This window comes from Scleropages formosus, chromosome 6 (assembly GCF_900964775.1).
Source record: "Scleropages formosus chromosome 6, fSclFor1.1, whole genome shotgun sequence".
Taxonomy (NCBI): Eukaryota; Metazoa; Chordata; class Actinopteri; order Osteoglossiformes; family Osteoglossidae; genus Scleropages; species Scleropages formosus.
This window is the reverse complement of record NC_041811.1, coordinates 16,774,781-16,794,615: the sequence shown is the minus strand read 5'-3', so window position 1 is coordinate 16,794,615 and position 19,835 is coordinate 16,774,781. Positions and strand designations below refer to the sequence as shown.

General features: G+C 37.7%; 1 protein-coding gene across 1 annotated transcript in view; it reads right to left on the bottom strand.

The window, feature by feature from the left end:
* Nucleotides 1–19,835, bottom strand: part of cntnap3 (contactin associated protein family member 3) — a 90,547-nt gene that overhangs the window by 8,345 nt on the left and 62,367 nt on the right. The window contains exons 11-18 of the mRNA XM_018736679.2: nucleotides 14,274–14,380; nucleotides 12,290–12,409; nucleotides 7,693–7,890; nucleotides 6,500–6,656; nucleotides 6,223–6,350; nucleotides 5,644–5,814; nucleotides 4,496–4,714; nucleotides 1,138–1,377 (exon numbers count right to left, since the gene is read on the bottom strand). Of these exons, the coding sequence (XP_018592195.1) occupies nucleotides 1,138–1,377; nucleotides 4,496–4,714; nucleotides 5,644–5,814; nucleotides 6,223–6,350; nucleotides 6,500–6,656; nucleotides 7,693–7,890; nucleotides 12,290–12,409; nucleotides 14,274–14,380 (1,340 nt within the window). The remainder of the gene's footprint in view (nucleotides 1–1,137; nucleotides 1,378–4,495; nucleotides 4,715–5,643; nucleotides 5,815–6,222; nucleotides 6,351–6,499; nucleotides 6,657–7,692; nucleotides 7,891–12,289; nucleotides 12,410–14,273; nucleotides 14,381–19,835) is intronic.

Genomic DNA, 19,835 nt, shown 5'->3' with positions numbered 1-19,835 from the left:
AAGTACATATGATGTAATAATAACTTAAGAACCTGTAACAATCTTCAAGACCTTTTCCAGGGTAGATAATAAATAAATAAATACAAATAAAACTGAAAATAAAATGTTAATCGTATGCAGTCTGTACTATCAGTGCTTTCTACTTTTAGTGGCCTTGACAGGAAACCTGGATCAGGGCAGCAGCTGGAACACTGACTCTATTCAGGGTGAAAGGACTCTGATTCCTTTAACCATGTGCAAATAGCAAATAACAGGAGCCCTCTTATGAATCAACAGGTACCAAAAAAGTACATTATGAAATTCTGTCCCATTTCAAATGAAGATGACCAGCATAACTTTCAAATGTAGATTTCTGAATTCCGTGAGTTTCTTCGGGCCATGTCGAACATACAGGCTATCTACATTGGAACCAGATTTGATGTTTCCCTGCTCTGTTTTTGAGGTAATTAATGTTTTTAAAGACAAAACACCAGACAAAAACAGCCATTTGGGAAAGAAATGATTCATATTTCCAGTCTTCTAAAAGTTCATTTGAATATGTTTCTGTATGATCACCTCCCCATTAGCAGAGTAGTCTTTCTGAAGTCTCATTGAAATGTTAAATCAACCACACTCTTGTGCTAGCTTATGATTCATACAGACTTTAAAAGTCATCTTGTACATCATACATTCACACATCGTCTGAACCGCTTGTCCTATATGGGGTCGCGGGGAGCCGGAGCCTAACCCGGCAACACAGGGCGTAGGGCTGGAGGGAGAAGGGGAGGGGACACACCCAGGGCAGGACGCCAGTCCATCGCAGCGTACCCCAAGCGGGACTTGAACCCCAGACCCACCAGAGCAAGACCTAGTCCAACCCACTGCGCCCCCCCCCCCCCCCATCACACACTCTTTATTGCAAAAAATAAACAGCAGTGCAGATTAATTTATATAGAACCTTTAAATAGCCAGACTTCACAGCTCTTGAGCCCTTCATTTAAATTTCCTAAATGTTATGTACGTACCTGTATGTATAAAAACACGTTACATGCAAAGTATGATTTTAGATACACTTTTCCATCTGAAAAAGTGTTAGACAATGGTGGTTTAATGATAATCTATTATAATTACGCCAGAGAAGTCGTTTTTGTTTATTACCTTTTGTGCAGAAGGGTCCTGTGAATGCAGAGAAAGTGCAGTCGCAAGAGAATCCATTGTACTTCTCCATACATTTGCCTTCATTCTGACAAAGGCGACCATAACTGCTGCAGTGGCCTGGGCAACCTGGTTTAACTCCAGGGGTGATCTTGGCCCGTTCCTCAAGATCCAGTGTCACTCCATTCAGCTGTAAAGAGCGGATGCATCCAAGAAAGCCTTTTTGCCTTGAAGCAGTGCCTCCTGCAGAAACAAAGGGAGGCATGTGTTTTTCCTTTTTCCCCGACTCGTTTCCACGGTGATTCAAGCGCTATTTTCCCAAACTTTTCAAAAACAGCTTTGCAAATACTACAGCCCACACTGGCCATTCAATGACAATAATAAAAAAGTTGTGAGAGGAAATCCATGCTATTCTCACTTCTGTGAAATGCTTTTCCCTTCCATTTTGGCTAGTCGCACTTATTTTCTCTCGCACTGCCGCATATTCAAAAGTCTTGTGACTTGGTCTTGTGCTAAGATTGCCTATAATCCTTACTATTCCAATTCAAGGCACAAAACCAAGGAGCCGATAGTGATCTAGCTTTCTTGGGTACTCCCAGGACCTTGATACGCATCGGAACATAAGCTTTAAGTAATCAAATGTGGCTACTACCAATTTTTGGCTTGTCAAAATAAGAAGAAAGAAATTCCAATATAGTCAATATTTTCTCACCAAGTACCTTATCCTTCACAATTCATACACAAGTATTTATTAGGTTTAGATGCTGAGAAAATAATGTATACAGAATTAAGCTCCACAAAACACATTATGCAAAGTTACAGAACATGTGTGTTGATGCATAAAGTATCTCTATCCTGAGGAAAAAGGAGTGTGCTGACCTGCCTTGGTCTAAACTACTGGTTCCGTGTATTTACTAATTTCTGGTACAAAGCTGTTGCTATTGTGCTCCACACCTCCTTTAATGCATTAAGCGCCATTATTAAAGAAGGGTGTCTTGGCTTTGCCATAGGGTTGTGTTCCAGTTTATTCCAAAACCTTCCTAGTTGATGGTTGGGGTTTTAAAATCACCAGTGCAGTGCAAGTGTGCTTGTTGTAAACCACGTGTTGCACTATTGACACTTTTCCCAGCATTTGCAGTGATGTGCCATGACTGTATGATGACTTTTGACAGGATAGTTCAGCAGTGTTCTCATACGAAAGGACATGGAGGTGAACATTACACTGAGCATCCTATCAGTTTTGAGTAAAAGAGATGAAGGGCTCTTATGAAAGTTGGATGGTAGAACATGTCTCTCTCATACCCTGCTTACACCCATGGGGGAGAGTATGTACTCCCTCGAAATATGCCGAGCAAGTTCTTTTTTCATCAACAGCTTTATCTGTAGTGTGCAAGAATACATTTAAAATCTCACAGGGAAAACCCAGTATCTGATGAGAAATCTTTTTTATGGTCTTGTGCTCATCATTTGTCTTTATTTTCTTCTGTGTGGATTATTCAAGCCATGAATGATTTTATTTCATGGTGCACTAAACAATGTTACAAATTTTTTAAAATACAAAAAACTAAACACTTAAAATGTTACTAACATAGCCTTAGCTTAGGTTCCTGAAACTTTATTCCAATATGACAACAAAGATGCTTCATTAGCCAAATATTTGAAAGGTACCTACTGCCAACCGCAACTGTTTAAACTGATCAATGTATATGTTCAGCTAATGGCAAGAAAGAAACAAACGACATTTTGACTGGCAGCTTTCTGATGAGAAGCAAATAGGTTTATAGTGTCACAAGCCATGTTTTGGAAGATATCCATTTTAAAACATTTAACACATTTGCCTTAACCCGGAACTTTCGATCTGTTCTTTTTAGCTTTATTTTTGATTATGATGTTAAAATGTATTTTTCATCACACATAAAAGTTACCTTGAAAAAGCAGTGATTTCATGTGTGATGTTAAACAGCTTGCCTAAGAAATTATTCTGCCATATTAAACGGACACACCACTAATTTTAAACAGTATAAAAAAGAAATTATTCAGCTTTTTTAGATAATAAATGACATAACATCTTTAAAGTATTCATGAAGACTTTGAATTGAGCTGCTCTTCCTAAATTGTTGCAGTTTTAGATTTCTTCCATTAATGTGTTTCTGATTAATATTACAGCAGTTGGATTACCCACAGATCCAATTTAAAATGTGGTTGGTGCTCAAGCCATGAACAGTCGCTTGTAGTATTTCCTTGGGATTACTTACAAAGACTCCAAAATCAATAAGCCTTTCATCATTCTGTGCTTGGCTGTGTCCAAAGAATGCCTTTGTCTTTTCTACCCTAGTTTAATAGCCACTACATTTATTTATTTATGCTCCCTTTGATTTCCGTGTAACCCCGGTATTGGTTATTGCAAAACGTGTCTCCACCATATTTCTTCTTATTGAAATGTAAATCTGCATGAAGGTTTGCACTTTCCATAAATCAATCCATCCAATTTCAATAACCACTTGTGCTGGGCAGAGTCACAGTGATCCAAAACCTGTACTGGAAGCACTGGGTGCAAGAAACCCTGGACAGAACACCAGTCCATCACAAGGTACCCACATACATACAAAGTTATTCACCCATTCACATACTAAAGGCAATTTAGAGACACCAGTTCACCAGAACTACATATATGTGGATTTTGTGAGGAAACTGGAGAAACCAGATGCAGACATGGGGAGAACATGCAAACTCCACACAGACTGAGCGGGGCTCGAACCCATGGTGCTATGAGGCAGCAGTCCTACTTGCTATTCCACTGTGCCACCACACTATCTGTATGTTTCATATATATATTCCTCAATGAATACACAATAAGTAGAGCTCAGATTTTTTCAGCACAAACTATATTGTGAGGGATAAAATAATGTATATATAAGGTATATCCGTGGAAGTGTCACAGAGTCTGACTTATAGTGACCCCTCACATGGTTGGCAAGGCAAGTGAGGAAAAAGTGGGTTACCAGTTTGCCTTCTTTCATGGAGCTCTGTGGGGTGTATACACTGGGAGAAACAAACTCCACTCACCCTGAACTATGTTTAAACCCTAACCCACTGAGCTGCAAAACCCACTTTACCTGCTTTGCCACCATGGCCCCTCACATGTTAAGGGTATGCTATATATTAATAAACTTATATTAAATGTACATATTTTTAATATTCTGAAATACTTATTTTAGGCTTTGATAATCTTTTACCTGAAAATATTATATTTTCCATTTTACTTCTATATAAAATTTGTGGGTTGTACATCTGTGGAACAACAGTACAGCTTATAGAAAGTCTTCTGCTGATTTTGCACAAGAAGGAAATGATTTCTTACCTACAAACAACTGGCTGTTGAGCTGTAAATGAATGTGTCCATTTTTAGGAGCCTTCTGTGTCCTGACTGGCAGCTGGTCTACTTGAAGCAATGCTTCCTTGACGTTACGTTCAGCTCTCACGTAGTGCCACTGGTTATCATTTAGTGGAGTTGGTGTCTTTACTCTGACCTCAAACGGGCCATTTCCCACGTCATATGAAAAAACCACTTCAGAAGAAGCTGAAAGAAATTACAGAAATTTAAAAAAAAAGCTGCAAGGGTGACCTTGACAGGAACTGACATTTAAATAAAGTATGGAACCTCATTTAGCAACAGTTCTGCTTAGTTTTGTTGATACTCCAATTCTGCTGATAGAGCTAAATGGGTTTTCAGACTGCATAGATATGTTATTGAGCTTCTTTAACTTTAATGAACAATGCTTTAATCTTGCTGTAACAAACCTATTGGCATGGCATTGCACCACAGCCTATCTAAACACCAAGATTCACAAACCTAATGGATAAAATATTCACAGATTTTGATAACAGCAAAAGACCACCATCCATACCAGGAGAAAATGTAGAAAAATATTTACCAGACCACACATCTGCAGTTTCATCATACTCGTGTTTATATTTATTAAAGAAACTTGACACTTTGTAAGTGGTTTCTTAAGTCTTAAGAGTCAAGCATAATAAATGTGAATGTCATATATAGTATATTTCTATAAAAAATTGCAAACAAAAGTTCAACAAATGAAAGTCACGTATTAAAAATTCTGAGCTGATCTCTCTGAAAAGTATAACTCTTCATCATATTTTAATATTTACAAAATATATAAGAATTTAAAACTTGCTTCATATTACCTCAGCTAATTAAAATTCTAATAAATCTTTGACTGAATCATTTTGTATTTGTCACGCACACTTTCTGAACCACTTGTCCCATACGGGGTCGTGGGGAACCGGAGCCTAACCCGGCGACACAGGGCGGAAAGGACACACCCAGGACGGGATGCCAGTCCATCACAAGGCACCCCAAGCAGGATTCAAACCCTAGACCCACTGGAGAGCAGGACCTGGTCAAACCCACTGCACTACCATGCCCCCCTTTGTGTTTGTCAGTGAATTTTAAATCAAAAATAAAAATGAATAAAAAAATCAACTTACAGCTGAGTTCAATCCTTATGAAATCTTTAATTCCCAAATTTTCCAAGAATACGCCCAAAAAGGCTGTGGTCTTGAACAAAAATGATATGTCTGCGCTGAGCTCTCCATGAAATGTTGGAAAGTGAAGATATGATGTTTCCTTATTGAAAAATGCTGCATTCCAAAAGTTTTCTGGTTGGTAGAATACACAATGTAATTGAGAATTGCTTATGTAAAATGAAATTACAGTCATCACTTTACCGAACTGCAACAAAGTTTTTAAATGCATGATTATAATAAGAAATGATCCAATTGTTCACATTAAAATGGGAAAAAAAAGTCATTCAGCTGGAAAAACAAACACACAAAAAGTTAAACATCAACATTCGGACATTCTGTCATTGCAGATGCTTCTATAAATATTTTACAAAATGTATTTGTGAAGAAATAGTGAAATGTGAGGAAATGAATATTGAATTATTTAAAATACTAAATTCTTATTTTAAAAGATATAAAACAAAATACGTTGAAATGCATATTCTTTCTAAAAAAATTTTAGAACATGTTTTAGTTTTACCACATGAGCAATTCATTACTTACTGTCACCATGGCATTGCAGATGGCCAACTTTATAGGCTGCCTCCGAGCCAACTCTATTTATGTCACCAAAAGCTATTTTAGTGACTGGTAAATGTTCTTTAAATGACAGAATTCCTGAATCATTTGTCCTAAAGAAAGATAAATAAAGCAGGATAAACCATTTTGGAATGTACATACAAGTTGAACATTCGGACAGATTTTGGTTTGCATTTACTAAAGAATAATTGCATTTCTGAATGATGATGAAGATGCTACCCGAGGCAGAACAGTGCTTTACCATTCGTTTTTGTCGGCATCACAGTTACAGTAGTGACTGGAATTCAGGCAATCTCCCTGCATGCCACAGGAGCACTTCTGACTGCCTGGTCTTGCTCCTCCCCAATATGTCTGTACCTCTTCCGTCCTCCCCATCCACCATGTAAACGAAGCACCATCTTAGACACATGCAGATTGTCCATTGTTAAGTAAAATACACAGAATGCTGCAAATAAAGTTGCACAAGGGAAAACATATCGGCATAGCTTTGTGCATCTCAATGGCACAGCAATTTCTTGGCAGAAAGTTATATTGCAGCCTCGATCAATATTATTAAAGACATTCAAACAAGCAGGACTGTGTACCCTTTGTGTGTTTGATATTAAAGAGATTCTCATTGATTTTCTAGTCTATTAACCTTTATCCACTTGAACTTGTCTGTTTACAGAAAGAAGTGACTGTCTCATTATTGTTAATTTGACATTTTGTTATAGTAGGTATTTAATGTTTGACTTCATTAAGTGTTCTTGTGGAGACATGGTCGAATAAAACAATTAATTGACTGTGAATACCTAGAAGGGATGCTTGTCATGTTGTCAAGATTTGTCATTTGTACGCAAAACACAATAGTGTTCCAAACAGTGGACAGAAAGGATCCTGATAAAGTTTACAAGAATGTCAAAAGATCAGCATCCCAGTACCTACAGAACTTGATCATTCCCTGTATTCAAGTGAAAGCGCTACGTTCCTTCACTTCTAGTCACTAAAGGGTCCAAAATGAAAACCCTGCCGGGTCTTAGTTTTGGCCAAGAAGTCACGTAACTTCCCCTCCTCCTCAGAACCACAGAATTCCTTGAAGAATTCAAGAAGGGTCTCAGAACTCTTTTGGACTAATTTCTCTCCTGATCTCCCAACAGCTTTGTGAATTAGTCCATCAGCATCTGCAAGGCTTATCTATGTATTTGCAGTTTTTATGTCACTTCTGCAGGCAGCTATTTGAAAAATGTGTTGAATATTGCATGTGATTTTGCTTACTCTTATCACTTTGGAAAAAGCTAATAATACTGTAAAGGCAAATGCCTAAATGTAAACCTGTAAGATGAATTGAAGAAAAAAGGCCAAAATCACAAAAAGTAAGTATGGTAATTGACATAATGTGCACAGTGACCAAACGGAATACTGAACAAATTGCTCAATAATAAAAAAAAGGCTTACCAGGTGTATTCAAGAGACGTGACTTTTTGCAGTGGTAGAAGAGCTCTTGCTCACAGTACTCTGCTTGGTTAATTATAGCCCGAAGCTGTTCCATGTTAGCAGAATAGTTGAAGTAGGCTAAGTGCTGAGTTATCCCACTGGAAGATTTCAGTTTAGTCAGCTCAGTGTTGTTGTGTTGAATCACCATCCATGTTTTATCTGGGGGTAAATGTGTAAAACATACTGTAAATGGGTTTAAGCATACCATAAAAATGAAATGATTTGTTCCACGTATCAGCTAACAGAAGGCTGTTGGCCTGTTCAATGAAATTCAGGCCAGATAAAGAGGTTTTTACACAGCTGTGATCTTTATTTTCACACCAAGTATGTTGGACAGCTGCATTTTTACACTGAAACTGTAATTTTAGTCTTTATCGAAGGTGCTATTCCATTTTTTGGTTCATGCAGTATGTGTAGTGTGAAACTATTTCAGTTAATTGCCTTGCTGAAGACACCTAATTTGTCTTCTTTTTTCTCCTAACAGCCACAGATGTATCATCTTGCATCATAGCTTGCCTCTTAGACTAATTCATCATTAATTAGATGACTGACCACCAACTATAGCTCAGTCTTTCTAATACTGAGGTCCTTCAACTTCCAGCAGGTCCATCCACCTGTTGAGACCTCTGTATCAAATTGAACTAAATCTCTGACTTCATCTGTTTCATTGCTCAAGTGCCTGGAAGTAACAATTGACTCAAGTCTCTGCTTCTCCAAGCACACAGAAGCCACAACCTGATCCTGCAGAGACCTGATGTATAACATTCATAGGACCACAATATACTCAATACACAATGCACAGCTCCCGATCCAGGTCATGGCGATGTCTCGCCTGGATGACTGCAACTCCCTTCTGTCTAGTCTTCTGGCCTCTGCCATCAAGCCTCTCCAGCCGGTTGAGAATGCCTTAGGGAGAGTGGTGTTTGACCTACCAAAGTGTTCCCATCTATATTACCTCCTCGCCTGTCTCCACTTGACTGTCTGTAACTGCCCGTATCAAGTTCAACACTCTAGATACACAACAGTGAAAGGATCTACACACAAATTCTTAAAAGACCTGATCACATCAGCAGGTGCATTACATTTGTCCTCCCCTTGCCACTTGGGGGTCCCACAAATGAGTCCAAAATTGAAAGGAGTCAGTTTCTCGGTTTTAGCTACAATGTGGTGGAATGACCTCCTTCTCTCCCTCAAAACTGCTAAATCCTTTTCAGCATTCAAGAATCTCCAAACAAATCTCTTTCACATCTAGTGATCTCCTAAGCTCATATTGCATGATACCATGTGCCACAATTGCATTTATATTAAACCCAATTCTATAGGCAGATACTTGTGTAATGTGTGCTGGCAAAAAAAGGTGGTATTGAACAAACTGTCCTTCCATAATTGTGTGTTTGCATCTAAAACTACTTGCCTGTTGTGAAATGTGCCTTTTGTTTCCTCAAAGGTATATGTTACCTTGAACAAAAGCACCAGCTCAATAAATAAATGAAAATGCTGTGTAACTGTAAAGCAGTACAAAAGAAATCAAGGCTTGAACAGCCATATTATACTGATATCGGTGAATTTTCAATAAAATATACAATTGAAATAAAAATATATCATATAATGTATTTTAATCTTTTGTTATTTTTGCAAGTTTTATTACTCTGCTTCAGTGTCAATAACAATAATTGAAAATGAAATAAAATTATTAGTCAATTTAGGACTTATGGCTACATTTACATATTATGAAAAAGGAAAATCCTGTACAAAACCAACAAAAACCAATAAAAGAATACTTTTTTAAAAAATATGATTCCACTAAACACACACACACACACACACACACACACACACACATTTTCTGAACCGCTTGTCCCATACGGGGTCACGGGGAACCGGAGCCTAACCCGGCAACACAGGGCGTAAGGCTGGAGGGGGAGGGGACACACCCAGGACGGGACGCCAGTCCGTCACAAGGCACCCCAAGCGGGACTCGAACCCCAGACCCACCGGAGAGCAGGACTGTGGTCCAACCCACTGCGCCACCGCACCCCCTCCACTAAACACACACACACACACACATTTTCAGAACCGCTTGTCCCATACGGGGGTCACGGGGAACCGGAGCCTACCCGGCAACACAGGGCGTAAGGCTGGAGGGGGAAGGGGACACACCCAGGACGGGACGCCAGTCCGTCGCAAGGCACCCCAAGCGGGACTTGAACCCCAGACCCACCGGAGAGCAGGACTGCAGTCCAACCCACTGCGCCACCGCGCCCCTCCGCTCCACTAAACACATATATGTCAAATGTTTTTTTTCCAAAATATACACAAAATGTTCAGTTAAAACACATACCTTGGCTGAAGCTGTGCATCCCATGCAGAGTTGTGGCGAACTGGAGCCCAACCCGACAATACAGGGAATCAGGTTGGAGGCAGACACACCCAGGCCAGGACACCAGTCCGTCACAAGGCACCCCAAACAGGACTCGAATCCCAAACCCACTGGAGAGCAGGACCCGGCCAAACCCGCTGCACCACCGCAGCCCCATTTCAATTAAAACATGTTTGTTAATTAAAACATTTTAAGTATGTTTGTTGGACTGATTTCTCAAGCTTTTGTTGGTCGTCTCAGACTTGAAACCTTGAAAAATGTCTAAGGATATTTATCAAGTTCTAGCAGATTTGTTTACTGAAATTAATAGTGACATTAGTGGGGGGTTCTGTCTCTCGGCAGATTCGCCTCAGTGCATATGTAATTCTGAATATGCATAAATTATATATTTAATTATAGAATGAAAGTTAAAAATTGTATTACGGAAACTCCCATGTAAGTCCTCAAAAATGCTTAAAAGAAAATAGCTTTCTATTAATATATTATGCCAAATACAGAGTGAAAGATTCAGATGAAAAGAGTGAGTAATGGAAATGCAGTGGCAGGTTGCTAAAACAAGAAAAATAGAAAGGGTAACTTCAGAGGTTTCACGGGGGTTTTTGGAGTATTTGGGAGTTAAGTACACACACTGTATTTATTACTTATCCCCAACAGTCACTTGATTTGGTGTGGCATTTCAAAGGAAACAATACAAAAAAGCTAAAATTCTTGCACTGCAGCAGACTGCCACCCAGGCCAGACCCCCATTGGAAGCATCACTTAAGAATGGGCTCAAAAGCCTAATCTCAGTTAACTTCTGACATTGCACAAGTGGGAATGCGGGTCAGGCAGGATAGACGGAAGCCGAAATTCAACCTGTAACCATTTTTAACCATTCTATTAAAAACCTTAAATTTGCATCCAAATTTTCGGCAGATAGATTTTTGGCAGATAGATCGACCTACTTGAACGATGAACCTCGGTGCAGCAAGTGGTAGGGAACAAACTAGGTTTGCTTGAGACTTTCATGTCTGCAGCTATGTCTCCTTCTTTCAATGTGATGCATAAATTGTACTTTTGCTGAGATGTACGTCGCTTTGGACAAAAGCGTCTGCTAAATGAATAAATGTAAACACCTCTTGCATGTCAAAGGATAGGCAAAGGAAATGTGTCTGAATATTTCAGGACAAATTTGACTGCAGCATGCATAAAAATAAAAAATAAACTATCCTCAGATTGTCAAATGCACAAAAGTAGCACAGAAACGACTAAATGTTTATAGTTTCAGTTCTTTCACTGCAGAATTAATTATTTTCTTCCCAATTTACCCACAAAAGCATTGATTATTCTTAAAACGAACTTCATCGTGGTACACATGTTAAACTATGGTAAATAGATTAATTAGAGTATTCTTTAAACATATAATGTGTATATATATATATATATATATATATATATATATATATATATATATATATATATATATATATATAAACTATATATTCAAAATCACATATCAACATACTGCAAAAAATACAGAAATGGATGATTCGCATTTGGATACTCATAATTATATTTTTACATTTTTGATTAATGAGGAGCATGATGGTGCAGTGAGTTTGGCCTGTGTCTGCTCTTTTGTGGGTCTGGGGTTCGAGTCCTGCTTGGGGTGCCCTGCGACAGACGGGCATCCCGTCCTGGGTGTGTCCCCCTCCAGCCTTACAGCCTGTGTTGCTGGGTTTGGCTCTGGTTCACCACAACCCCACTTGGGACAAGCAGTTTCAGTCAATGCGCGTGTGTGTGTGTGTGTGTGTGTGTGTGTGTGTGTGTGTGTGTGTGTGTGTGTGTGTAATGAGCTGATTAATTCAGAAACATCTCTTTTGCTAAGACTTTCCTTCACAGCTCTTTGTGCTTTTACTATAGCTACAGTATTTTTTTCTGCTGGAGAAATATGAGGTAAGAACATTGTTCAATGGTACTATAGCAGCAGAAGAGTGCAATTTGAACCCACACCCTTCAGGTTTCAAATCCGCTACTCTAGCTGATGCCCTTATTATATATTAATCATTTTACAATAGAGAAAACAAGCTTCCTTTTTTGTCCTTTTGTATAATGAAATTAACAATTTAGTAAACTTTATTAACACCTGTTGTTGGGCAATGGTACTACCAACCCCGTAATGTAAGGAATAAAACATACCTGTCATATTACAGTAGACCTTCTGTGGGTTTAAAGGGCCACTTCCATCTACGTCTATGAAATAAAATCCTGATGTTTTGCCTTTGTGCTTGTATGCTTCGCAAGATTGCTCATAAATAGCTGCGAGAGAAGCAAGAATAAAGAACATTCATACATCATTCACATTCTTTGAAACAAACAAAAAGCTAAAATATGTCTGTGATCTTACCATAAGTGATACTAAATCAGGTCTCCCACATCATTTTCTACACTATATTTAAACAAAGGGGCCTACAGTTTTTATGCACTGCATGTAAGAAAGTGATAGCATCAACAGCAGAAGTCCTTTTAACTTAATAAACTCAGAAAACACAGTCTTAAGTTACATTCTAACCTTTCCTGGATCAGAGTTATGCCGGTTCAAGTTTTGCAGTTCAACTGTACTTCTGGATGAATGTCCAGGGATGTATGGAAAGCATGGCAATCAGTGCTCAAGACCTCATTTGATTTTCTCTTATCAAGTTAACTCATTTCATTCAAGACCTTCTACAAGCATTATATTCCATCTTTAGACATAATTAATTTACAAGAAAGATCAATTTGGTGATAAATCCTGGAAAGCAGCTGCATCTATTAGTGTAGTAAAAGTGGCTAATCAAAATGAATACTGCATTGCCCATTAGCTGGTCACACTTTAATCTTATATTTATTCAACCCTTGTGAAAGGTTAACAAAAAAGGTAATCAGCAGGTGTTTCTTTTTCAGAATAAAACAGTAAATTTAATTCAAATATTTTTTGCCTGCAGTTGACAATCTAGTTATATTGTGGCTGTTTTCTCAGCCATTTCTAATTAAAAATGTAACTTTAAAGTACCATCCTGTCCTATCCTAAAGTGAATTGACTCAACAGATCACATTGAGTTTGTAAAGTACAAACTGTTCCCTGCTGCCAGTGTTACCAGAATATGCTTAAACATGACTGTAGTCAGAAGACAGTTTGAATTATAATGTAAACAAGAATAAAGATTCAATAATGCATTATTCAGTGCAACAAAGAGTCATATTAGACCAGACAGTTAATTATCAGGACTTATCACTAAGTTGTTAAAATTTAATGTATTACCTCTAAAGCTTGTGTACATGGCTTATGAGAGGTCCTTACAGAAGTTACTTAGCTTGTCATTGAGGAAAGAAAATCATTTTGGAGTATTTTAAATGAACGTGACTGTGTACCTGTCATTTCCCATAGCCACATTACAACCTTGAAAATGTCATGTGCTATTGCAGCTGAAAAAAAATAAAAATTAAATATTACAAAGAGGATGGTTTGCATATCAAGTTTTCCATCTGATAAGGACCAAGAATGCAAATTTTAAAATCGCATGAAGTATTGTTGCACAAGCAATATGACTGCATTATATATAATCTGCATCATTATTGTCCATCCTAAAGACAAGGCTTTGTAAAATAGATAGTGTGCTAGATGAGAAGCATAACATTTGCCTATAGGGAACATCTACTTAGTCTACACAGAACTGATTATTTATTCTGAAGGGCTGTACTACTCCAAAACACCCCTGTTTTTTTACATTGTTCATGAATATGTTGTGGTTGCCTAAAAACATTAAAATATATAAAAGCTGAAATTATGCTTTTTTAATGGCATTACTTCCTAACTGCAACGGAATTACTGGAATACTTTGCTTCTTGATTTATAATTCAGCCTTCACAAATTGTAATCCCATTATTAACAGATAATTTGGACTCTATACTACATTAAAGCAAAAATCTCTTTTGTATTACTCTTGGCAATATATATTATCATATACAACTTGTCTTCCTTTCGAACCTTGAACATGTTTCTTAATCCTTATTGGTGCTGATTTATGGTTAACTGTACATCCTCCTGCAAGCACTGCAGGGGACCAAACGCACTGTGTGACCTTGACTCAGAATAATCATTTCTTTCCAATCTCCTAGCTGTGTATGAGAAACAGAGACTTACAGCTGTGACAAGTCGCTCCGATGTAGCCTGAACTTGTGCAATTGCAGTAGAATGTATTCCAGGACTGTGTGCACTTTCCACCATGTTCACAGTGACTGGGCAAACATCTGAAATAAAGAACACCCCTGGCAGCTCAGAAACTCAAGTTATGGGTGGATTTCATACACTATACAGATGTACTGAATAAATCCCCAACTTTTGGAACAGGTCTTCTTGACTAGGATACCTCCACTTGTGCATGTTCAGAATATTTGGTTGGATGAAGCATGTTTAGTTTCATAAGAATATTCACACTGCCAGACAGTCAGCATGAATTTAAGAATCCAATAGCCACTGTGAAGGAACAAATTCTTAAGCACATATCTTGATTACACATAGAGGAAATGCCTTAGGACAAGCATTACATTTCATATGCTCATAAATGAATTGATATCCAATGATTGAGATCAAATTATTGAACTGTTCTTGTTACTCAGATGAAGATCTAACATGGCATATGAAGGAGGAGAGCTCCGCTGTCACTAACAGAGTTTGAAATATCCAACTTTCTTTAGTACAGGAGGAAATGTGAGTGTCACAACTGTGAGGCAGTCAGCTTTATTCTCTACTAATTTCCATATACTACTACTTTCAGACCTGAGCCTTACATAAGCTATCCTACAATGTCCTATATTTTCAATCTTCTCGATGAACTGCAGGACTGGAGAGCCACTCAGTTTCAGCACATTGATAACAGGAGTCAAACTGTAAGGTGCCAATGGCACTACTACTTCAAAGAAGAAAAGTATTTGATGGATAATCAAATTTCGTTATGTCAAAATGGACTTTTCTGATAGTGTTAAACTGTAGGTATAGACATAGGCTACAAATTAGGTCATGGATTTCTGATCAAGTTCACTGAAATGAACCCTGGGTATCCGTTTTTTTCCTTCTTTCAGGAAGTGGAGTCATCTAAAATGACAGTGGCTCTCATTACTGTTACTGAAGGGCCTCTTTCAGTGCTCGAAAGGAGAACAGCATGTGTCCTAGAAACTCGGAGAGGGCATCAAAGCCATACACAATAAAGAATAACAGCATTGTTGGATGAAAAAAAGGAAAAAAGTGTGGTCGGTTTGCAGCGCAAGGGAATAAAAAAGCACCTGCTATGAGACAGGCTGCATCTCCAGGGCTTAAGGCAGAATGACAGGAGGGTCTTATGGGTGCCCTCTGCTCATCCGCCGTTACTGGCAAAAGTGTGAGTAGCATGACCCTAATCAGAGAGATGCAACAAATATAGCCCCATCACAGCAGTGGATGTCAACAACCGAGAGGTGGCCACAGCAGGGCCCTCGAAATAACATCTAGCTGTTTGTGACCTGCTCATAAACGTTAAAGAGAGGGTCACAGTCTCTGGTCTTAGAATCATTTTAAATGGGCACGTAACAGTTCATGCACTTTTTTCAGGCTAAAACTGAAAAAAAATTTCATTGAATCGCAAATAAGAAAAAAAAAAAAGGCAGTGATGAGAGTTGACAGAAGAGCCAGCTTTACTAACAGTCCACCTCCCCCGATGGTTGACAAAATGAGCAATATAATGCAAAGTGGCTGTTCTCTTCAAAATTAAATTTGACCTTGATTAAAACGGACCTCTAATCAGCCTATTAGGCAGGATGACTGAGTGCCATATGAAGTTGAAAAACTTACATTTTTAACTTTAGTATGACAATTTATTATGTTGTGCTGTTCTGCCATGCCAGTTTATGTATTATATGAAACATGGAGGGTAAATTACACTGTGCACTCAGCATGGAGTTGTCACAAAATCTCACTTTACTAACAAGACCTTCTACTGCCTTGGGAATGATTTCTGGGTGCACTTTACTTAATATTATTGGGTATCAAGGCCATACCTAGCTGCTCTATTTAATAACAAGTCCACCAAGCTTAAAGGAATAAAACGCACCCATTTTCAGTAAGCCTACTCAAGAACAAATTTAGCAGTATTATCAGATAAGCTTAGAGCCATATTTTAATTCTGAAAATGAAATGTTCATGTGCATTATTATTATTATTATTATTATTATTATTATTAGCTATTTCTGCCTTGTTTGAGATGTCAGTGGCTTGTAGGTATAAGCAATAATGGCATATCTGACTGTAACTATAAAACACATAACATTCCTACCTGAAACGAAAAAGTCAGTCCTGACTCATAATCCTTATCACAAATATCATGTTCACTTTAACATGGCAAGTTTGCACATTATATAGAATGTAATTGGTGCAAAATTATGCAACACTAAACAGCTACTGATTACAGTCTAATTTCAAGTCTCCCCTTATTTTCCCTCCCGTGTATCAGCACTAACTCTCTCTGTCACTTTTTTATAATGTTTTGACAACATTATAGAACAACACTCCTGCCATACTACGTAGCAGCTGAAAGAATATATACCTACTGTATATGTAATAACTGCAACTTCCAATCACCACTTTATTAATCTCAATGAATCTGGTGAATATATGTTATTTCCAATAAATATCGATTTAGCCAACGCATTTTCTCAGTTATGTTACATTTATTTGTTTAGCTGACACCTCTGTTCAAGGCAACTTACAATATTAACTTTGAACACTAACTTGCTTACACTTATTTATGCTTTTACATTACTAAAGCAATTCGGCTAAGTTCCTTGATTAAGGGTACAACATCAGGAGTGTACACTTTAATCCAAGACCTTGCAATGCAATACAAAGGCATGACTGACACTTCACAGTCATTGCCCCTGTTAATATCTTACAGTTTTTATGAAAACAAGAAATCACAAGCAAAGACAAAGCATGCACTCCCTATCACATACTGCACTGCCTATCACATACTGTAAACCTGCAGCCAAAACATGATCATTGCACAACCTAAAATTTAAAAATGTAGTATTTGTATTTGCACACTGCAGTAGAATTTATCATTAAGATAATCTAGTAAAGGTACTGCATTTAACTGGCTCGTGTCCATACTTTTCTGATAACGATCGTCTTACAGTAATGTTTTAATGTTTTGATAAACAGTATATTTTCTAAAGTTATTTCAGTTTTTACTACTACTATTATTATTACGTTTGTTATTATTATTATGATTATTGTTATTTTATGCCTGCTACAATAAGTAGAAGGTCAGATTTAATGTGATTGTAAAAACTTACTCTCCACATGTACAATGAAACAATCCTGACCTATGCAAGAGAATAAAAAGAAATTTGTGTAGCCATGTATTACAAATATAATTAATGGTCTGTTAAAAATCATGACATTTCTATGTGTGTGTTTTGTCATGTGGAATATTTCAATACCGGTAAAAAGACTAGATGGAAGAATGCATAAGTTATGTGACTGGGCCCATTTTGTCTCCAGTCACATATGAGACTCTTTAAGATGTCGAGGCAATTACTACAAATTTAAAAAAATACACTGTTACAGATCATAGTAAGAGTAGTCAGAGTAGTCACAGCATGATTGTTTTGTAACTTAATTAGATTCAGTTATTTTGTATAATATAAAGTAAATTAAAAACTAAGGCTTCACATTTTTATAACTTGGTTACCCTATATACTCTGGTCATTATGAACTCTGCTTTATGATATGCCGTGCAATCATATTTTGGATATTTCATGAACAATATTTATACTAATAAATAAACATTCTTTGAGATAGCAAACACATGTGAAACATACACACTTAACATAAAAAGCACACATTAACTTGATAAATATTTTTTTTTTTGTCTGATACAGCTGAAAAATAATCTTATTTTCATCTATTTGAAGCCCAGTACTATATTTGAACACTTTAGGTTCCAGTAATTTGGTGCCAGTGCTAGATAGAAGAAAAGGTCCTCATTTGGGAATTGAACAATTTTCAGATTATATTTTTTTGTTTCTGAAAAATTTTTCAATTTTTTTCTGGTAAGTCTGTGGTACGCCATCAGTTGCCTTACTGTGAACAAACACTTTAAACAAAACACATTTGAGACGTACAGAACATTTTTTGCACTGGAGCAAAAGGTCATATTATGTTGTTTGACAATGAAATATGTCATGCCACAAATTTCCTATTGACTTATATTTATTTAATAAATATAATGCTGCTATACTGCATACCGGTACAATAAATCAACCGCTACACCCCAACCAGACCCCTTCCCTAGTCTACTTCTGTTCGCTTGGTGGTCCAGAGCAGAAAAATAAAGCACGGAGGTTCTCAGTTCTAGCTCCATTGTGGTGGAATGTGGTGACCTCCCCCCTCTCACTCAGAACTGCTGAAATGCTGTCTACATTCCGGAAGGGTCTGAAAACTCACCACTTCTGAATTCACTTCGCCCAAGATCTCTCAAGCTCATATATGGTGTAAATGTTCATGGAGCGTAACTTTATAATCATGCCCAGATTAGCCTTTACACAGCTGCTACTTCTGTATTGTATGTAAATATTTGTGTACCTTTAAAAAAAAAAAATGTAGGAAGGTCATCAGGATTAGTCTATCCTGAGTTTTGTGTACCTACTCGTGCGATGAACAAGGTTTACTTAAGAATCACATGTCTGCATCTATGTCTCTTTCTCCTAACGTAATGCACAAATTGTTTTTTCTCTGAGATGTACGTCACTTTGGAGAAAAGCATCTGCTAAATGAATAAATGTAAATATAAGAACTTTAAGTAGATATGCAGCTGCTTTTTCCAAAGCAACATACATTTCTGAGTAAAACAGCAAAATAGCATGTTCTGCATTATTTATAAATATGTTCCAAGTTTGACACCAATACTTTCATCATCTATTGGGTAAAATGTTAATTATTATTCATTTACCATTGATAAGGGGAATGAGTAAAGAGGCTTGGTGAGGGACTTGGTGTTGAGTGGTGCAAACAGAACCAGCTGCAGCTGCTGACAAGATATAATGGTTAGAGGCCCTGCCCTGAATTTGAAAGACCAAGATTTGATTCCCACTTCCTACTATAGCATCCTTGGGGAATGTGCTGACCCTGAATTGATACAGTAAAAATTTCTCAGCTGAATAACTAGGTAAATCATTGTAAGTAGCTTAACACTGCAGCTGCATTGGAGAAAACATCAGTGAAGTGAATAAATAAATATCACAAAAGGCATGGTGTTGGACTTCAGATGGTCCAAGGGTCCTTTGTGTCCAGTGACCATAGATGGAGTGGACATGGAGGTTGTGGGAGTGTACAAGTTCCTGGAACTGCATTTGAACAACAAGTTGTACTCCCTGGAGGAACTGGTATGGAGAAGGACTCATCCCAGATGCATACGTTATGAGAAAGGATGCACACTGGACAGAACCCCAGTCCATCACATAACAACAAAAAACAGACATTCATACAGACACACAATTTAGAGCCATCAATTCACCTGAAAACATACCTTTGTACTGTGGGTAGAAACCAGAGCAAATGCAGGCGGAACATGCAAACTCCACACAAACTGAGCTAGATTCAAACCACATCTGAAACTGCAGCTCAGGATTTGCAAGGCACTAGCACGTAATATAGCACTCAATATCAACTAAT